Source organism: Genypterus blacodes, unplaced genomic scaffold (genome assembly GCF_046128005.1).
Source record: "Genypterus blacodes isolate CSIRO-AG114 ecotype Tasmania unplaced genomic scaffold, CSIRO-AGI_Gbla_v1 ptg000054l_1, whole genome shotgun sequence".
NCBI classification, from domain to species: Eukaryota; Metazoa; Chordata; class Actinopteri; order Ophidiiformes; family Ophidiidae; genus Genypterus; species Genypterus blacodes.
Genome location: NW_027466866.1, coordinates 2,784,468 through 2,805,577, shown reverse-complemented (window position 1 = coordinate 2,805,577; position 21,110 = coordinate 2,784,468). Strand labels below are relative to the sequence as shown.

The 21,110-nt window shown below is 42.9% G+C and overlaps 2 protein-coding genes across 2 annotated transcripts; both read right to left on the bottom strand.

The window, feature by feature from the left end:
• Positions 1–1,144: 1,144 nt before the first annotated feature.
• On the bottom strand, positions 1,145–5,286 carry acer1 (alkaline ceramidase 1). The gene is made up of 7 exons (XM_076151318.1): positions 5,226–5,286; positions 4,267–4,379; positions 3,993–4,107; positions 3,382–3,520; positions 2,750–2,887; positions 2,510–2,647; positions 1,145–2,338 (listed from the first exon to the last, which is right to left on the bottom strand). Exons 1-7 carry the CDS (start codon positions 5,230–5,232, stop codon positions 2,161–2,163), a joined length of 828 nt encoding a protein of 275 aa, XP_076007433.1. The 5' UTR covers positions 5,233–5,286; the 3' UTR covers positions 1,145–2,160.
• A 475-nt stretch (positions 5,287–5,761) lies between these two features.
• On the bottom strand, positions 5,762–20,541 carry myo1f (myosin IF). Its single transcript, XM_076151307.1, has 28 exons — positions 20,300–20,541; positions 17,544–17,672; positions 16,863–16,952; positions 16,656–16,750; positions 16,432–16,519; positions 16,215–16,304; positions 15,155–15,286; positions 14,441–14,575; positions 14,048–14,180; positions 13,337–13,533; positions 12,931–13,011; positions 12,719–12,805; positions 12,316–12,402; positions 11,600–11,767; positions 10,982–11,067; positions 10,812–10,893; positions 10,605–10,711; positions 10,417–10,515; positions 10,176–10,320; positions 9,937–10,051; positions 9,675–9,844; positions 9,203–9,348; positions 8,715–8,861; positions 8,473–8,621; positions 8,220–8,282; positions 7,859–8,069; positions 7,149–7,309; positions 5,762–7,018 (listed from the first exon to the last, which is right to left on the bottom strand). Exons 1-28 carry the CDS (start codon positions 20,300–20,302, stop codon positions 6,942–6,944), a joined length of 3,273 nt encoding a protein of 1,090 aa, XP_076007422.1. The 5' UTR covers positions 20,303–20,541; the 3' UTR covers positions 5,762–6,941.
• Between the last annotated feature and the right edge of the window lie 569 nt (positions 20,542–21,110).

Sequence of the window (21,110 nt, the reverse complement as noted above, 5' to 3'; positions counted from 1 at the left end):
TGACGCTTGTTAATTAATTTACGGGGGTTTGATTCATAAACACGTTTTAACAAAGTAAACAAGAAGTACAGGGAATACAAATAAGATTACGTATGGTGGGACCTCTCATTCAAAATCCTGTGTTCATTGCAGAGTAAATGATTAAGATTTAAGATACTTTGATTTTGTCAAATTCCATGCAATCCCATAGATTTGACATGCATCTTGCGCCCCTCTTACATATGTAACACAACACACACGTGCTTTTTACAGAGGGAGTGCAGGGCAGCCATGATAAGGCGCCCCTGGAGCAGTTGGGGGGTTTGGTGCCTTGCTCAAGGGCACCTTGGCAGTGCCCGCCACTTTCTTGGTCCATACAGGGACTCGAACCGGAGACCCGTCGGTTTCCAAGCTGTGCTACAACCGCAAATGTAAATCAATCATATATATATATATATATATAGATGTTGCTCAATATAATTTTGTATTACAATACAATTTTGTGTTCATGCTGTTCATTTGCAGGATGATACAAGTAAAGGCACAAAAACATCCAGAGATGCAGTTGCAATTAGTGTTGTCTGCCTCTGTCGAATATCAAAGAGTACTGCTTCCATTAGATGTCTTATCTGAGAGGAAAGCAGTGTGTCTTCTCTTTTATACAGAATCATGGACTGAGGGTCTTTTCGCAGTCAAGTCTGTGTTGCTCAGACTTTGATGTGAGATTATCGGGCCTCAGCTATGGGTACGGAAGGTCACAGCTCTCTCACTGGCTTGGTGCCTCCTCCTTCTTCCCCCTGCCACTCAAAGTGATCCAGTCTGCCTGTCTGGAAAAGAAGTTCCACCTAGCTGTCAGACACAAGGCTGCCCTGTTTGTATTGAGACATCAACCTTTAAATCCTGCTTTTCAATATGTAGCGAGATGGGGATGCAAACCATAGAGCCACAGCGTTATTACAATTGATATGAAATTGGTTTTAAACTTGTGAATGAATGTGATGTAAAAATGTCCTGTAGATTAAAACAAAAAGCATCAAGCAGTTGTGTACTAACTTATAGGACAACAATTTCCCAGTTTGGGATCAATAAAAGTGTCTATCTATTATAAACATTATCAATAAAACATATCTCAAAATGAACAGGAAAAGATACATGACATATTCAATAAGATTCATAGACTTTATTTAATGAAATGACCACCAACACATTGTATTTGTGATATTGCTGAATGGCTCTCGTTCTGTGATCTGTGTTATTAATGATTGACACTTCCACAAAACATTCAACAAGACCAGTTTTAAAAAGAATCGGTTCAACAAAAACCATTATGAATATTCTCATAAGCCCACAAGAGGTCACTATTGAGCAGTCAACAGCAGAGAATGCACGTGCATTTCTTTGTGTGAGGGATCTATTGTAGTATCTATTGTATCCTTCAGGAAAGATCATATCAATCAATGGAGTCACAATGTACCTGAATTTTAATAACATCACCGAAAGCAAAGGTTTTTGAACAAAAGGGTACAGGTCAAAGGTCAGTGATGAATCAGAGCCACTCACACAAAAGAAGTAGATTGTGATTGTAGAGGTCACTCGTACAATTGTCAGCACAGTCCACACAGGCACTTTGCTAGATATTTCTGAAGGCCTCAGTGAGAAAATAACCAGAGATTTAACAAATTCATCCATGAAAAAACTAACATTTACTTTCAAACACACTATAATTCTCACAATCATTCAGGGATCATACGCACCCTGGATAATAAAACAATAATTAATAATACATACTCACATCATTGATTATTAATAGTTATGAATAGTTATTTTTTATTATTGACAGACTTAAAACCTAGCACAGTGCACAGTAAAACCTGAGATACATCAGTGCATGATAATTCTCCAAATGACTGGAGCAAACGTTACACATTTTAAATAGGGGTCATATTGGTCAAACAGCTTATCTGACTTTTCATTTGTCATATTTCCATATTCAAGAGCAGTAAATTTAAATCATCAACTGCCCTCAACGATAGATACAACTAGATAAGTAGATAAAAATGAATGTTATCATGTGCATTCATCTTGGGTTAGGGAGAATTTTAGCCCTTTGTTTTCATGAACACTTACCTGGATAATGTACTAACGGAAATGTTTTACTAAAATCCAACATGACATAATTCTTCAGCATTGTTTTTGTGTCTTTGAAGTGCCAGTCAGGACAATGTGAGGTAATCCAACAGCCCATTTATCAAAGGGCCAGTACTGCAGTCCAGGCAGTGAGTAGGGGATCTCGTAAGTGGCATCCAGGTAAGCCACCAGGGTACTGGCATAGGCCACAGTCACCACAATCAGAATGTGCCTGGGGGGAAGAGATGAAATGGAAATGTAGTCACATGACATTTTGAAAAATAGATTCATCCTATTTGATGATTGAAGAAAAATATTTACACAGGGTTCAGTGGAGCTCCTTTCTTTCTATACATAAAGGAAAGGTATGGAAAGGAAAGGAAAGGAAAGGAAAGGTACATACCAGATGCCGTGCAGGTAACAGAAGTTAAGCTCCTGCCAAAAACTGCAGCCAAAGCGGTCACTAAGCCAGCAGGTGATGGCCAGCACCCACAGAGCCACTGACAGTTTGGCCAGTCGCAGAACCTTCTGGTCATTGCAGCTGGAAAAGAGAGAATGCCATCATTGTAAAGTCACAGACCTGAAGTGCAATTAAAACAGCAGCAACAACAACAGACACTAGAAAGATCACAGCTCTCCGTACCTTCTCATCTCCATAGCCACAGTGTAAGACAGGTGGAGGCCGAAGCAGTTCAGGACATACGCGTTGGCAGTGGGTTTGACGAAGGATGATATAGTAGTGATGACAGTAACCACCAGGATCAGCTGAGAGAATGTAGACCTGCGGTTGCACAGACAGGAAAGCGTTGGTACTTCTATCAACCTCCTAAGTTGAAACACTGAAAAATCAATGCGAAGGTGTGCCGAGGCAGAACTTCATTCTATGGAGCATTTCACGTTGTCATCGCAATTGCATTAATCTTAACTCCACCTTGTGTTTAAATATTTACACAGGTTTGGGTGGAACTTCATTCTTTTACCACAGTAAAGCCAACCGCCATCACCATCCACCAATACAATTGAGGAGAGCAGCACCGTATATTGTCTCCGTGATAATGACTCCTCACACCGTCTCTGGGACCGGTGCGGATTACATTTCAGCGCGGCGTGCCTGTCATTGTTCTACGGCTTATTGAATGCATGTGGATACATGTAATACACGTTATAAGGTGTGAGTTAGTTAGCTGACAAACACAAAGACAAATGAAGACCTGCAAACACAAGCCAATAAATGGACACACACCCAATGCAAATCTGTAGGACTCTGACTCGTACCTGTCCTTTATAAAAGAGGGGAACAACTTGCGGGGGAACCAGGCGGAGTATCCCACTGCCAACACCCACAGGATCGACAACTCGTCCAGCATCTGGCCGACAAAACTAAGAGTCATGTGGAAGTAGGCTGAGAAGAGCCCTGCAGAGAGAGAGGGCATGTTTAGAGGTGACAGGATCAAAATACAGAGGGAGAAAAGACATTGCATTGAAGGACAGATGTAGGAAATAGAATAGATACAGAAAATACAAAGTCTAAAGTGTGTCTGGGACTTTTAAACACAATCATGAAGTCAGTTTTTTCTTATGATCCAATTCAGGGATTATGATTTTTAACAAAACAATCAAATTTCTTCCATCTTAAACTATAGAGATGGTGCGCCCCAGGGGTTCTATTTGGAGCCACTTACCTTTAACACAGAGATGTATGTGTAGATAGACTATGCAACACGTGCAGCAACATCAAAGCGACTTGTGCACATGGCCCAAACCAAAACCTAAGCCAACAAGTCACTGACACAATGGTTCCCTCTTTCATGCCAGGAATACTTTCTCAGGTGAAACTCCATAGCGGGGGAAAGTGAGAGCGTAGAAGAAGAAAGGAAGAAACTGACCTACAAATATCATCATGATCCACACCAAATGGATCGCAAGATTACGCTCTTTGCAATAAGGGTGCAGGAGGTAGAGCATGATGGGAGCCACAATGAAGAAGAACAAGCTGCTGATCTGCAGAGAAAACATCAGTCAATCAATCAATGTCTACAGTAGCATTGGAACCTATAAATGGGATAAATAGTCAAATAGCCATATCAAGTGTGTCCTTCTCCATTACTCGTGTGTGAAAGTTAATGTTGTGCACACTGCAGTATGGAAACGCATGCTTACTGTGTTGAAGTACTCCACAACATGTTCAGAGTGTTTGTAGTTGTCTTCACACCAGTCTAGTTCAGAACTCTCATAGGAGAAAACTCCTGAGATTCTTTCAGAGGAGTAGAAACCTGAGAGAACAATAGAGACCATGACAACTGTTCAAATCAACCTATGACACTACATACACACTTACATACACTCATTCATAAGTCAGTTATTCTGCCTACCGACGGAATAAGCAGGTATCCAGTGGGACCTGGAACTGGATTTGCATAGATTGTTCATGGAAATAAGTTCTAGACCCCACGAGTGGTATTTATAGTTGTATTCAAATGTGGCTTGACATCCTTTGTCAGACGAAACATTTGCGCTATTCATTTATATCAACAGAGTGTAAAGAAAGACAAATAAATCACAGTTTGTCAATGCGTGTTTTTTCGGACCCTATGAGATCATTTTAAAGAACAGCCATTGGTATCACAAGGGGAAATCACAAAATACACAAAATGGGCCCCATATATAATAACTTCACAGCCATCATACTCAGACTATTTGCAAACATCTGTGTGTGTACACATGTGCTGAAACTCGTGATGTGATGAACTATGCTGAAATCACACTTCCCACACTGATTTAAAGGTGTAGTACAGTTTAATAATAAGTTTACAGGGGGTTTATCTGGTACTACACCTATGGGCAGTGTGGTCAAAAAGAGTCACACCACACTATGACACGCAATAACACAACATCACAGCACAATCAAATATGAGAAATTACACCATGGGGACTATATGAAGTATACAGCCTAATTTATAATCAGAGAAATGGTACCATAAAGCAGCATTATGATAAGAAGAGATGATGTTATTAGAAAGGTAGATAAAACATCCCCAGACCACACACACATAACTGATGACCATAGTTAAGAGGTCGAGTCCCCGGTGTGTGAGCGGGTCTAGAGGGGCCTCACTTACCTCCCATGTTGTCCCCAGCCTCCCTTGGCGCTGCTCTGCGCCGCGCGGCTCCACAGGTGGATTTAAGGGGGCGGGGCTCAGACACGATCCCAATCCTGTTGCACTGGTCGAGCCTGACGTGAGTGACGCTTCCACCGTCAGCTGTGCCTGTGGAACCGAGATGAGTGAGCGAGGCGTGCTCACGCTCAGGGGGGAATCAAACCCGTGTGCTTGTTGTTGTATATCGTTTAAAATAGACTCATAATTGTATACAACACAGATTCACAGGTTACAAGGCCCTTATTTGGGTTTAAAGTAAAAAATGAGTTTGGGTATATATGCTAATATGCTATGCTAAACAGAGGACCGGGCCAATCAAAGGGCAGGAAACAATCTCTGTGATGCGTAAATTCCAAAATAAAAGCATGTTTCGAACGCAATTTAGGATTGAAAACCTGATTAAATAGTCTCGTTTTCTAAGCTGTAATTGTTTTATTTATTTAAATGTAGATGCTTGAAAGAAAGAAAGAAAGAAAGAAAGAAAGAAAACAAAGATAAAGATGTTGTCAGTAGCATACCTGACCATTGATATTCTGATTCTTTAATGCATGATATGTTTTCACTGCAAAAATTCCCTTTGTATTTCTCTTAATGTTAACTATTAGCACTAGATTATTTTCATTTTATATCTGAACAGACAGCATCATATGAGTGACACATCATGTATACATGTGTTCAAAATTGGCTTTGAAATATGTACTTTGTCAAGTTGTTACCCCCCCACCCCACCCATCACACACACACACACACACACACATTCATATTTAATACACAGTGATGTGTGGTGCTGCCTCCGGGCAAACATGGTAATCCTCTCTCCGGGGCCTAAATAAGCAGAGAAACCAGGTGAGGTGTACCACCCGGGAGCTTTGTGTTAATCCAATTACTGCAAGCAGGTCTTTCAACAAACTCCTGGATATTGAATGTGAGCAAGTAGACTGCTTTTCACACAGTGCCGAACCCCTTTTATTCTGCTCCTTATGCACATAGAAAACACATTATATTGACTGATTGAGATGGAATCATATTTTACAAAATCAACAAAGACATGGAAATTGAGCAAACAAATGATTGCATAAAAAAACCTCCTAGCATTCCCTTTGGTTTCTTGTATAAACCTTTCATAACTTACTGTTGACACAACCGGAAGACTCAAGTTCACTTACAGTATATTCCCTGTCTGAAAGTAACATAACTCGATTGTTCACTGTTGTTGAAATACTGAACACTGATCCTTATTTTGAATTATCTGGCAAATTCAGACATGTAAACACACTTAACACCAGGAGGAATTGCAGTAATTTGAGATCTCTTTGCAATTTGTACTGTAACTTTAGCACAAGGCCCCTGCATGGCTTAAAGAAAGGTGCTGTGGGAGTGCAGGGAGACATCAATGATCCTGTTGCCAGGCCATTCAACTGAGAGAGCAACAACCATGAAACCTGAGCAGCTCTCTGCAGTGCGTCTGTGTTTAAACAATCATTTCCATAATAGCAACTCTGCTTGTACAGTATGCTGCAAAACAAGTTATGTGATGATCCAATGTCAAAAATGTCCATGATGTGTAAATGAAAAATCTAACATGCACCCATGAACTGATCTCAGGTTAGGAAAGTTAACATCTATCTGTACAGACAGCAGGATGATGAAATTAGTCCACAGGGAACAATGAAATGATCATATCTTTTCCACATAGTTTCCAGGAAAGAGACCTTCTTTTCCTCGAAACCTTCCTGTCCACCAGCCTGATGCATCTACAGGGGGAGACACAGCAGAAACAAACAGAGTGACATCATCATTCAAGTCTAATGTTGCTCCTGATCATTTGTGTGGATCACTACACTACACTATCACTACACTCTCCACTTTGGCACCGGCACCCACCTTGTTTGATGAGATCGAAGACATCATTGACATTGAAACTGATTTCATCTGTGTCTTGGCCAACGTACTGATATAAAGCCCTGCATCGGGGCCCCTGGGGCCGAGCCTGGGGTTTAGGAGCAGGGGGAGGCCTCTGGCTGATGCTCCTCTTCCTCTGCTGCCTGCAAGACAGACAGAAGCAAAATAAACACAAGTGTCTGGTGGAGGTTTTGACGGTAGGTGCCTCTTGCTCCCTCTGTTTGACTCTACCTGCTGTTTGACACAAAGATGCATAAATGCAATTAATGAATTAATCAAAACCCTCAAAAAGCTGTAAGAGGTAGGGAATACATTGGATGTTTGTTAGCCGTTATTGAGTCACACAGTGCAGCCGCTTCCAAACCAGTTCTCCATGAGCACCAATCCAGCAGGTTTACTGTCTTTCAATTCAATGAATTCCTTTCACCTGGCATTCCAAGTCGCGAGGAATGTAGGTTACCGGGTGAAGACAATAAACTAAAACAGGACAGAAAACCTGCTGGATTGGGGTTCATGACACACCTGACATCCTGTGTTTTATTGAGAAACACTGTCAACCAAACCCCAGGAGGGTTTCACAAAAAGTATAGAAGGCACAGAAAACTCGTAAAGCCTGAACAACCCATTGAACTTGGATACATTGATTTCAGCAATATCCTGATTTGCCTTTAACATCCTCTGAGGCCTCTTACCCTGACATGCCCTGATCAGGCACACTGAGGAAGTCCAGGTTCCCTTGCGGGTGGTGGGTCTGAGTCGGGGCTCTGGGGAACCTTTGGGAGCCCATTTTGGGCGGCGCTGTGCTGGGTGGCGGGCCGTGTCTCTGCGGGGTGGCGTAGGAGATGTTCGACTGTTTATTGGATGTTTTGGATGCGGAGAACTGGGCTGCTCCATTCTGGTGCCCTGAGGAGGTAGAGGTGGAATGAACAGTTAAGGGTTCAATAACGTCCAGACTCCATCATCATCATCATCGCAGCTGATGAGTGAAAATGTTGGACCTCAGAAAATATGTTACAGGAAAAGATGAAAGGCTTAAAACTGAGAAGAGTTTACCTTTAGTTGTTACGTGATTTCGTCCTCCTCCATGATATTGTTGCGCACTCTTCCTAGTTGGCTCTGATGAAATAAATACTTAGTTATGACAACATCTGGATACGTCTGAACTGAAAACTGAAACCTCTCTCATGCAATATTCTCAATGTAAACTCAACAGCATATATTTTCTTTGCATGTTAAATTGTGATAAAGTTTGCAGATTGCGCCCTAATTTCTATCCTGCACTGTATGATTTGTTGTTTTAACTCACTGCAGGACTTGGGCAGGCCGTCGCCCACTGTGATGGTGAGGGTCTTCCCTCCAGGTTTGAGCTGGGCCTGGTCCCCCTGGCCCCTCTGAAACACCACCATCCTGGATCCTCCTCCACCCCAGCCCTCCTTCTTCACTCGGAACTCTAGTCTGCACGCACAGGTTGTTATATTTTGTAAATGATTTGCCAGGAAGTGCCAATGCAAATAGGTATGCACGTACTCGTAGTGTGTGTTTATCTACCTGTCAGTGAAGGAAAGTGTCAGTTTCCTCCTGTTCACTTCCTCGTAGCGTTTACACAACAGGCTGAGGAACTCGGTCTTAAAGTTGGACTCCAGCAGGCTGTCATATTGAGCCTCATGCAGGATGAAGAAATCGTCCTGCCGCGTACTAAAGACCAAAGCAGAACATTATGGACTTCTGAGGAAAGATTGACATTAGACGATGAATGCATTTATGCTTATTTAGCACATTTAATACACATCACGAATGTTACTCAGCACACAGACCCATTTTACTAACTGGCCTCCGGAAAGCCAAATTCAAACTTGGTTTCTGAGAAATTCTGAAATGATTCTGCTAATAGTTGATTGGCTTGTTTTACTCACATGGGAACTTCACCATAGTGCTTTTCTTAACCAACAAGCAGCAAACAGTTTTTGTATTTTTCACCACAGCTTAAACCACAATGAGTTCAGTAGCGTGTGTATCTTTATCACTATGTTACTCACCTGAGAGAGACGCCGCCGATGTTACCAAACTCCAGCTTTCGCTTCAGCACCTCCTTTATCTGCCCTTTCTCGGGTCCCTTCTTCACCTTCTCTCGACCAATCAGATAGATACACTTGGGGGTCAAAATCAAGTCTCGCTTGATGGACTGGTCGTGAGATGAAAAAGGAAGTGAGAACTGTGAGCAATGCACGAAAGGAGAAGAGCGGGTGGCTTGTGGGGGGAAGAAGGATGGTGAGAACATCGTGTACATGCCAAGTTCACAAGGTTTCAATGTGAGCTCACAGTATTTTAATGGGGAGAGATTTGTGATCTATAACTGTAGCTGCATCACCCACAGCTGAGCAAACCTTCCCTTCAGTCAGATTTAATGAAGTGTGAAACTAAACTAAATGTTCTCCTTCACTGATAACATAAAGCTGTTTTGATTGAGGTTGTTTTTCCTTTGAATCAGGCCTAGTAAATGAGTTTCACCTTGAATCTGCGGTCAAACTTTGTAACAGAGTCGGCAAAGTCGACCCGCTCCCTCCTGGCCAGGAACTGCCTGAGCTCGGGCCTCTGCTCCAGGCCCAGATAGTCTCCCACAAAGTTCCTGTTAATGCTGTTCCTCCTCCGCTCCTTGGAGTTGTGCAAAATGTCAGAGGCTGAGCGGAAGAACAAAAAGCACAGACAGATGTTTAGGGTAAAGACTGAATTGTGTAAGAGAGTCTGCAGAGTCTTGGTCTTTGTTACTCACCCTCTTCTCTCATCTGTTCGTACTTCTTCCGGGCGATGTACTTCCTCCAGGATTTCTGAATTATCCTGGCGAAAGTGTCAAACTTCCTCTCCCTCATTTCCTCCAACAGGAACAGCTATGGTGCAGACAGGAAGACGGCGGAGCAGGACATTGAAACGACATCATCAATATCAATCCAATCGCTTTAACCAAAATAGTTATATATATATAACCCGATAGAAGAAAATCTGTTTAATTACCGATTCCGGGTTCTTGACGAAGACCTTGGAGCGTCCCAGCTGGTACTGGTCATTGTCCATGTTGACCGACCGGAGGAGGTGAAGGACCCCCTGCTGCTCTGGACCCCTCCAACATGGCCACGTCTCCGCAGTCAGCACGGCGTACCTGGATCATTGGATCATTGAGATCATTTATGTCACACACATGCTGTACAAACACACGCATCCGTCCTAACACAAGAACACACACCTCTGAGCTCACCTCTGTAGGAACTTCTTGAACACTCTGCGGTAGGCGAATCCAGCTCTCCGTACGCGTATGTTCTCCCGCAGGCCAAGGTACTCCACCTGATGCTTGGCCCTGAAAACCATTGGGATGACGCGCTTGTTCGATTGAGTATGAGTGTGTGTATGAGTGTGTGTGTGTGTGTCTCGGCCCGTGACGCTGACCTGCTCTCCTCCCAGTCTTTGGGTCTCTTGGTCTCGTTGGGCTTGATGCAGCGGATGTAGTGAGGCGTGCACTTCATCAAGGTGTTCACCAGATCGTTGGCTTGTTTCTATTGGAAACAATGACATATGGCGGTTAAACTGACTGACACGTCCCAAATTATCATCACACTATATATCAAGGACAATCTCTCTTTCTCTCTCTCTCACCTTGATCTTTGTGCTGACTGTGGACGGCCTTCCCTTCTTCTCCGCGTTGAGGCTTTCAGGGAACAGACTCCGGATGAAGCAGCTGTGGAGATGAATTCAAATGATTCACACCGTGTTGGGTTTAGTTGTCTTCCGCTGTGCTGAACATGCGGTGCAGGTGGGACACTCACTACTCGCTGCTTTGCATGAGCTCGATGAGGTCGGTGAACAGCACATCCCGGTTCCTCTCACAGAAGCCGTTGACGTCGTAGGACACCTGACAGGACAGCAGGTATCATAACTGTGGTGGATTTGCAAGACAATTGAAATGCTTTGGAGGGAAGTTTGTTGTTTATCTGGGCTGCGGAGGTGGAAAGTACATTTACTCAAGTACTTTTTAATACTTTGGCATGTTAGTTCACTGCATTTCAGAGGGTACAGATGCAGATTTCAGATTCCCTTAATGGCTTCTCTCCTTCTTTCGTTCTTCTCTTCTAACCTCCCTTCCTTCCTTCCTTCCTACACTCTACCCTTCCTTCTTCCTTCCTCTTCCTTTTCTTCTTCAGGTGATCTGACAGCAAAAACTAAACTCATCTTCATGCCTAATACTGCTAGTTTCGACTTTTCCCTCAAAACCTCGTCACCATAACTACTTTTCCTGTTCACTTGTTCTTGTACTAAGGTATTTTCCATCAAGAACAGATGTAAGTACTTCTTCTATCGCTGGTTGGGAAGCATTTGTGGCTTCATGGTGTGATTCTGGAATGATCATACCATCTCTGCTACGAGGAGAATCATCTGGTCCCTACCTTTCCAGCGTAGTGATGTACGACGAAGCCCGAGTTCCAGCTGTTGAAGTGTTCGTGCGTTCCTACGGAGCCCTGCAGCTTCTGCAGCAGCGTGCCATCTGCACCCTCTCCTTTGGCGTACATGGTGGCACACACATCATCCAGTACGCTCATTATCCCAGGAGGGTTCTGCAAGGAGAAGAGGCATTCTATGGATTTCCGTTTTTGTGTCACTGCTGTGATCTCATTGTTGTCATATTTGATCCTGTTTTATTTGTCATTACCCTCCTACAGGTTTTAACCATCATTAACGTGCATTGTTGTTGCTGTTATGATGGTTTCATGCAGATACAAAAGGTCACAGTATGAAGCTTTTTGTAACCCTTTCAAGGTAGAATTTACTAGAATCCTCCTAACATGAGAACTGTGTCTCTGTAGCGCCTCCTACTGATGCAATCTTCCCAAGATCTTCCCTAAAAATGACGTATTTTCACTCAGTATGCAGAGGAATACTGCAACGGGACAGAATAGAGGCAGATCGATGTGTTTTGTGCAAATTAAAGTTTTAAAAAAGGTCTCAAAACAGATGCATCTAACTCACATTTCTTCAAACATGCAGGCTTGGTTTCTAATTCTCATCTCAGTCTTTTGTTCTCCATTACTTTCCATTAAAGCCTCATTGTCAGTTTTCCGCACCCAAATAAAGTTTTTGGTTTCTCAATTCATTCTGATCTTACCAGTTTATTCTCAATGAGGTCACACACGATCTTGTTGTTAAAGTACTGGATGGGCGTCCACTTGATGCCCTCCTGGACGTACTCTTCCTGGGAGGAAATGAGAAGAGGCAGACGGAAAAAAGCATGAAACAAGTGGAGATGGAAACATCTGCAAGCAGAAATGTACAAGCTCTCTCTGCTGTCAGCTTTACATAATGCAGCGAGCGCCTGGGGCAAGCAGAGAGGGGCAAGTGTGTGTGTGTGTGTGTGTGTGTGTGTGTGTGTGTGTGTGTGTGTGTGTGTGTGTGTGGTGTGTGTGTGGTGTGTGTGTGTGTGTGTGTGTGTGTGTGTGTGTGTGTGTGTGTGTGTGTGTGTGTGTGTGTGTGTGTGTGTGTGCAGAGCAGCGAGATGAGACGGTAGATACCTGCTCAGCCTTCAGCGTCAGCTCGATGAAGATCTGCTGCAGTTTCTCATTGACAAAGTTGATACAGAACTGCTCGAATCCATTCCTCTGTAAAGGGGATAAACATGATAATCACAGTAAAACAAACTTCTTTAGTATCTGTAATACTAACGTCTGGAAATGTATGTGCTTACTTATATTTTATGTTATCTGTTTGTTGAAAGAGCACCAACCTTGAAAATCTCAAATCCATAAATATCAAGTACTCCAATGCTGTATTCTTCATTGGGCTTTCGGATGGCTTTGTTTATGGCCTGGAAAAGAGAGAGAGAGAGAGAGAGAGAGAGAGAGAGAGAGAGAGAGAGAGAGAGAGAGAGAGAGAGAGAGTCTCATTTGGTTAAAGGAGGCATTTGATCAATGCTGCTTGATTTTAATTAGACTTTAATTCGAAAGGACTTATAAGATTGTCTCATTGTCATTTACTACTTAAGTGATAAAGTAATTAGCACAATTTGGGGGTTGCCAGGTTGTGCACAATCACTTTGTCGGGTGAATATCCTCAACGCCTCAATCACTCTTTAATTATTGGGATAATTTATGTTGATGTTTCAGCTGAGTTGTTGGATAGAGTTTGTTTACCTCCACCAGGTAGTCAAAGACTCGAGTATAGAGAGCTTTGGCCAGGGCGTCCCGCGTGTACGTGGCCTGCTCCTGGTTCAGAGTCACGTCAATGGACTCAGACTTCCCTCCCCACTTGGAGTCCATCTTCCTGCTGGTCAGCTTTTCCTGCAGGCGGTTGGGGTCGATGCCCAGCAGATAGGCGGGGAAAGCGAGCACTGAACACATGTAAACAGAGAGGAGATGGTCTTATTACTGCAGGAGAAAGGGATTTATCATATTGATCATTTATCATATTCAGAGCCAATAAATTCAGTGCAACCTAAAATTATTTGATAATGTTGGGTTATCAAAGATACTGTAGTTGTCATGACTACCACTGTAATCATATTTCATTTGGGTTTATCAGTTTAAGTCATATTTGTTTTGTATTGTCATTTCTTATTCTATTTCATGGTTATGCCTCAAAGTTTGTGTTTGAAAATCAGATGCAAATTGCGGATGTAGTGAAACTTCCACCCTGGATGTAAACACCAATTATCTAACAACCAGACAAGACAAACAAGATCGTTTTGGTGCACAGATCAATTCAATTAATGTGTCATCTATCATGGGACAGCTTTCGTCATGGTGAGCTTCCCCAGAACTCTAATTAGCTCCAATCCCATGGGGAGTGTTTGTGTGTGTGTGTGTGTGTGTGTGTGTGTGTGTGTGTGTGTATGTGTCACTTACAGTCTGTGCTCTCCACCTGCCCATAGTTTCCAGCTTCTATAAAGCTAATGTTTCCCAGGTGGAGAATTCCTCCTATGATCTGCAGCACCTGAGCCTGGACGTCTCCTGGGATACCGATCACCTGCATGGCTTCCTGGAGACCACAACACAACAACCAAACAGGGACATCACAATTAAAACCATTTAGAGTCATAATCAAGTCAAATTTATATACATAATCTAATGTGACACAGTTTATCAGACATGTAGTTCCTGATCCACATCAAACACTTATTTTAGGCATTGATAGTTTACGTAAATATGATCCATTTTAGGAGACATTTAACCCCATTTCAGCTGTATTTGGACCGACAGTGATGTTGTAGACCTTATATTCATTGTATATATATGTACCATAGTTTCTTGGAAGTCTTTGCTGTCGTTGGTCCCGTCCACCTTGTAGGTTCCAGACTGGTTCAGGTAGTAGTAGTAGTCTGGGGTCATGATGCCCAGGCCCTCCTTCTGCTGAGCGTTGGCGCCCTCTATCAACTGGAGAACAACAGTGCAGGCACAAATAAGGATTTGGTCTTCCAGTGTTGTAATTTGCCAAATTGTTTATGTATCTCAAAATTGCAATAATATGAACAGATTATAGATTATTTCTAAAAGGTGATTATTTCTTATTACCTCCACTAAGGAGGTATCGGTGTGATTTGGATCTGTTTGTTTGTACAGTATCTCTGGATCAAGGAATGAACCCAGTACATTTTGGTGCCCCTCAGCCTGAGGGTGGCGCTGTAATGACCACTTTAATGCTTTGGCTTATAGTTTTTGATCCTCATGTCACAATTTCCTGGATTGCTTGGGTCTAACTGCATAGATACATACATAAAGGCCACACCCATTTTCACCCAACTAAACTTTACGCTCTGCTGTATTTCTGTTTCTCCTGTCACAATCAATCAATCAATCAATCATCACAAGATCATGGTCTAGTCAATAACCTGTGAAATTTCATCATTGCTAGATAGAGGCATAATTGGTCTGCTCAGCCTTGGGGATGGTATGTGGTTTACATATTTACTTATATTTCCGTAAGGTGTGTTATTTTACTGCTCGGCCTCTGACCTGATAATAAATGTGAAAGTTCCTCTCGTTCTCATTCTGGCTCACCACCCTCGACTTCTCCAGCAGAAAGTTTGAGATTTTACCGCCGTCTGGCTCTCCTCCTCTGCTGAACTGAATCTCAAAGTATTTACCCTGAAACAGTCAGAACAAGGTGACAAGTGGGTTATCAGCAGATCAATCAGGCAAACTTACAGACTGAAACTAAGCAGAACTTAAATGTTCAGTTTTCAGCATTTCTCACTTACATCATTCATGTTTGTCAGGTCTGTGTGAGCTACAAAATAGTTTGCACAATACCACAGGAAATAATAAGCATCTCTGTCTCGCTCTTTACTGACAACGGCTGCACAGATGCACCTCAATCTGGTTTACAGATGTGGCATTTGAGAATCAAGACCACCGAGAAGGGAAATGATAGCAGGTGAAAGAGCAAAACCCAACACTGTTTGACTTTCAGTGCAAAATCAAGACTACGGAGCTAAACTCACATTACAGGCTGAATGGGCCTTTGAAAAAATATTTTAATTGTCCAGCATGACAGTTTGTACAAGAGACTAATCTACATCAAGATATCTGAAATTGTTTTTTTACTAGAATAAGAATTGTACATAATTAAAATATTCTTTGCAGTAGCAGAGAGAACATCATAGAACTCAATTACGCAGTTCTTATTAGTGGAAAAATAGTTCAGACTCTTCATAATTACATTTTTACTGCTCAATAGTTATTTCTAATGTCATACAGTTGATCCTTGGCCCCAGCTTGGCCTCACCCACAGCTCTATGCTCTGTGCAGAATCAGGAAATGTAGGCGTCTACTCTTACTGGTTCAAATTAAGTCTCATATATCTTGAATTGAATTCTCAATAAGTAACAATTGAGTTAGTTACTCAATAACGCAACCTGCCCCCCGGCAACGCAGCGACAACAACAGAGAGACGAGGAGGCTGTGAGTTCACTTGCAAGCATCAATGTGAGGCATCAAGACCAAAGAAGAAAATAGGTAACACAGGATGAAACTAAAATAAGACAAAGAGAAGAAGAGCGGAGGTCTTACTTACAAAACGACTGGAGTTGTTATTGCGGACGGTCTTGGCATTACCAAAAGCTTCCAGGAGAGGATTTGACTGCAGGATGATGTCTTTTACATGCTGGAGCACACACACACACACACACACACACACACGATGACAAAGACATAAGACAAAGACTTCACAGACTTCACATCACTCTTTGTTTTGTGATGTGAAGCACAGTATCTATCAGCATCGCCTCTACCTGCACTTTGGATCCTCCTCCAGATACATTGGAGATGTAACCCATGATGTATTTAGCAGCCACCGTCTTCCCTGCTCCACTCTCACCACTGCCCGGGTGCCCAAAAGGTGACACAACAACAACAACAACACAATATCACGCAATGCACATTAAGACATGACTGGTGGACACATGACAGGACCTGATGTGACACAGATGTGAGGGTGGGAGACGGTGTTGGTCACCTGATGATGACACACTGGTTTTCTCCATCGATCATCATGTTTCTGTACATGTTATCAGTTAAAGCGTAGATGTGAGGCGGATTTTCATACTGAGCCTGTGGAGAGAGAGAGAGAGAGAGAGAGAGAGAGAGAGAGAGAGAGAGCAATCAGGAAATACATATCGTTTTAGAGAAATTATTGATAAAATATGTAGATACTTTAACTCACAGCTCCTTGGTAAAGCTCGATTTCTCTCTCAGTGAAATAAGGCATCTGTTTGAAAGGGTTAACTGATATTAAAACAGGGCCGATGTACGTCTGTGCAGCTTAGTTAAGGAGAAAAAATCTAGAATATCTACAGAGATCTTTTCATGTTTGGGAGACAGACAGACAGAGCTCTCATCATCAGTTCATTATCTTTTAGGCTTAGAACTTATCAATCAACCCTTGTCCAGCAACTGAAGTTATGTTGTCTTGCTACATTGAAAATCCTAAAACTACACCACCAGTAATAAATCCCTTTATTAGAAAGCTTGAGTTGAACAGGTGATGTCAGCTGTTTGCTCTGCTCTTTTTGTTTGCAGATTTGATGTCAGGTTTTGTTTTCAATCATCAAAGTTTGGCGTTCAAGTGCTCGCTGTGTTGTGACAAAAACAGAAGTGGATTGTTGAGTCATTCAGAGAATACAGAAGAGGAAGAGTGAATTCCTTCACACATGCCCATATATGTTTGCAGTGAACGCACCACAGGACACACACAGGCTGATCTCCACCACAACAGCATAAAATGTGAATCTCTGACTCTGTGTTGCTTTTGTGTCATAAACACTGACGGTAGCCATGACACATGGTCACATTATGGACTTCCTGTTCAGCATTAGTATGATTTCCTGTCTAGCGTGAAGGATACAAAGATGTAGTCGTCCATGTATCGCTTCTTGAGGTTTTCCACAATGGCGTCCTCAGTGATCTTGGACAGCAGGACCATGTCGTCCACGCCGCTGTGCTTCACATTCTGACTCTGCCAGTGATACTTGGCCTGGATACACACACACAGAGAGAGAGAGAGAGAGAGAGAGAGAGAGAGTTTGAAATGTCAATCTAAAAAGAGTAAATGTTTGAAATGTACATGCAGTTGTCATTACAGGAAGCTGGGGTCGGTTGCTAGGCAACAGGTAGCCACTGAGGCGAGTTCATGCTCTCAGTTGCTTGTTTTAGAGAAGCACCGGCTGAATGTCTGTTTGTTTTGTTGTGCCGCTGTCAGTGATCAGTATCATCTGAGTGTTTCCCAGATGTTGCTGTCAGTCTGGACCTCGCAGCACCCTGAGGTGAAGACGTCTCCTGTCTGGTGTGTCTTGGTTTTGCCTTGTAGCAGGATCTGGTCTGTTTGATGTGTGAAGTCATACAGGTCCTGTCACAGGCTGTGGTCTGGGGCTTCAACCTACATCTCCATTTACAGCTCACAGGGAAAAACCTATAGCTTCACTTTGTGTTTACAGACTAAAGAGTCACGCTGTCATATTTCACAGAAATTACTTCAGCATCTGGGGTATTGACATCTTTTCTTTAACCACAATGACTTTTTAAAATGCAGGCCAAAATAGCAGCACTATTGAAAACAACACAGCATAGAACAGCATAGAACAGGATCAGCTGTAGTTTGGGGCTAAAACACTGCAGTCAGTGTGTTTACATGCAGGTTACATGCAGATTATGCCTTTAAGTAAATGAGGTTCTTGCCTTAATCTGGGTCAAATCAACGATGCATGTAAACATACTGCAGTATAGGGAAATAATCCTGAGTACTGAAGGCATGTAAACGTAACGTGAATTAGAAGCAGGGAATATGAAAACATTGCACCTGTGTTTTTATCATCATAGCCACAATGATCCGTATCTATTTAAGGATTATTTTTAGCTCGTGTTCATTTGTCACCCAGCAAAGGTGTGAATGTCTCACATGTTTCCCTTCCTGTGTGATTCTCTGGTCTATATTTAATGTCCAATGCCCAGATTAAAACTCTTCAACATGGAGATGAGATGAAAAGCAACAATCATGGCAGCAGTTCAACTTTATGATTTACTGTAACACAAAGACAAATCAGGAAAGTGGGAGAACTCCGCCACACCTTCCAAGAACGAAGATCGAAAAGATGCATGAAAGACAGGTGTTATGATGTTTGATCCTTTTCTGCTTTCTTGAATCTCTTCTCCTTTTATAGAACATCTCTCTCATCTGTGAGGAAATGATTCATGAGGGGCCTCATACAGCCTAAGGTCACATCCTGCCAGGAGTGTGACTAGATATTATTCAGCGTACGGAGACGTAACCGTGACGACTGGTGCAGGATCAAAGGGTCAGGGAAGGAAGGGATAGGAGGAAAGGAGGCACAGGAGTAAATATACAAAGGGGGGAGGAAGTAAGGAAGGAAGAATGAAGGATGGATGGAAGAGAATGAGGACGCATACAAACAGTGAAAATTGAATATTGAAAGAGGGACGGAAAGTGAGAAGGGACAATGGGAAATAAAGAGGGAAGGGAAGGAAGGAAGGAAGGAAGGGGAGTAACTAGGCGACCTCTGACCTCTGATGAACCCTTTAATCTCTATATCAGCTGCACAAACATAGCAGAGAGCTCAGATGGGTGTGGACTTTGATTTTGTTTTACACCATCACAGCTTTGTTTTCACTCTGATCAGTCGGCACAGATCTTGTGGCTGTGTGTGAGTGTGTGTGCCTGTGTGACTACCATGCGGATGGCGATCTAGGTTGTGTGTGTGTGTATTTTTCTGCATGGCCTAGAGGTGTGAGGAGCAGCATGCGCTGTGAGGAGGAAGTGCTTGCAGGGAGGTCCCGTCCTCCACTTCCCCATCTCGCACCTCATCTCTTGTGAAACTCCCTTAACTCTGCAACGTGCAACTGCTTCTCTTCCTGCAAACGCCTGCTGTTTCCTACTTTAACCTCCCTCCCATCACACACACACACATCATATACACAAAGATCATCTATTCCCTCTCCTGGTGGCCCCTGTGAATCACATTCCGCCTCCGTTCTCTCCTGCTTCCTTCATCTCTCGTGACTGAAATGAATCCATACATGTGAGTCAATCCACATATCTGAAATGTCATACATGTTCCCAGAAATCAAAGTGACGAAATCAATGCGTTTTGCATCCTTGAGCAGTCGCCAGCAAAAGATTTTGTCCCTAAAAAGAGGAAACTCACCATCTGCTGTTGTTGTTAAGGAAGTGAGTTTCCCCGAAGAGACCTAATCTAATCCTTTATGGGGTTTATACTGACATTTAAAGCATTTAGGCCTTAAATACTCATATTATACGACACTGACGCAGAAACTCCTGAGCTGAAATGGCTGATAAGATGGTTTAGTTTGATCCCCCATTGTTCCTGGCTAAATGTAAAAAATGCTTCCAAAGATGTGAATAAATGTATGTTTGTTTGAGGAAATACACTTAAACTGACTTATTGAGCAGAAGACACATCACAACAAACACTCAGGCTGATCCCAAATGGTTAAACTGGCCCTAAAAACTAATATCAAACCTCAGTAAGCGCAGATACACAAGCTACACACTCTAACACACACATACAGACACACATTATTGTTGTGTGAAGGTTTAAAACAGCAAATGGAGGTGTGTTACTGTACCATGGTGCCAGTGGACCTCTCCTCCCCTGGTGCTGCCTCAGGTATCCACTGTCCAGAGAGAGCGAGCGAGCAGGCGTGTGTGTGTGTGTGTGTGTGTTATTAAATCCACAGATCGACCTGGTCACACGGCAGCCATCCCACACACACACAGGTCGTCACCAGATGCAGAGCCAACAGCAGCAACCTACAAGAAATCCACTGCTGCATTCACACCTACTTCCTCATACTCCCTCAGATGTAGTGTGAAACAAGAAGTGCGCACACATGCAGACCTAAGACACACACACACACACACACACACACACACACACACACAAAGTAAATGGTACATCCGTATTTCTGCTACAATCAAAAGTTGGCTGAAAGATGAAATGTTATGTATAGATGTGGACTGAGGAGAATTGTGTGTCAGCAAATGGAGGTTAATGTCACAATTAGTCAAAGCAATTCATCCTGTGAACTGCACGGGCGTCGCTGACAACAACAACTGCAACTGACAATTATCTTCAATCTGTTGCCAAATGATGGTGTTTCAGTTGTGAGCTGCGACTCCACCCAGGTTGTGGTTTCTTCACGTTCAGCTTGTGTCATCAGAGGTGCTGCTGCCTCTATGGACTGATGCAGGTTCACACAGAGGTGGAGCTCACACTGCAGTCTCAATCTTCAACCGAAATGGTCGCCACATCACTTCACGTCGGCAGGTAGTTAAGGAAATATGCAGGAAAGCGTCAAATCTGCTTAAGCACGGAGGTAGAGGAGTTTGAATCCAGTCGCAGGGCAAGCAGGGGGCACTTCCTGTTTGGTTTGTGTG

Excerpts from the sequence above, each read along its gene's own strand:
- acer1 (XM_076151318.1), bottom strand. Across the intron at positions 2,888-3,381 it reads CCCTCTTTTATAAAGGACAG|GTCTACATTCTCTCAGCTGA; the intron begins GTACGAGTCAGA and ends GTGCAACCGCAG. Across the intron at positions 2,339-2,509 it reads TGTTACCTGCACGGCATCTG|GCACATTCTGATTGTGGTGA; the intron begins GTATGTACCTTT and ends TCTTCCCCCCAG.
- myo1f (XM_076151307.1), bottom strand. Across the intron at positions 16,305-16,431 it reads GAGGAGGATCCAAAGTGCAG|CATGTAAAAGACATCATCCT; the intron begins GTAGAGGCGATG and ends TGTGTGCTCCAG. Across the intron at positions 12,806-12,930 it reads ATGGATTTGAGATTTTCAAG|AGGAATGGATTCGAGCAGTT; the intron begins GTTGGTGCTCTT and ends TCCCCTTTACAG.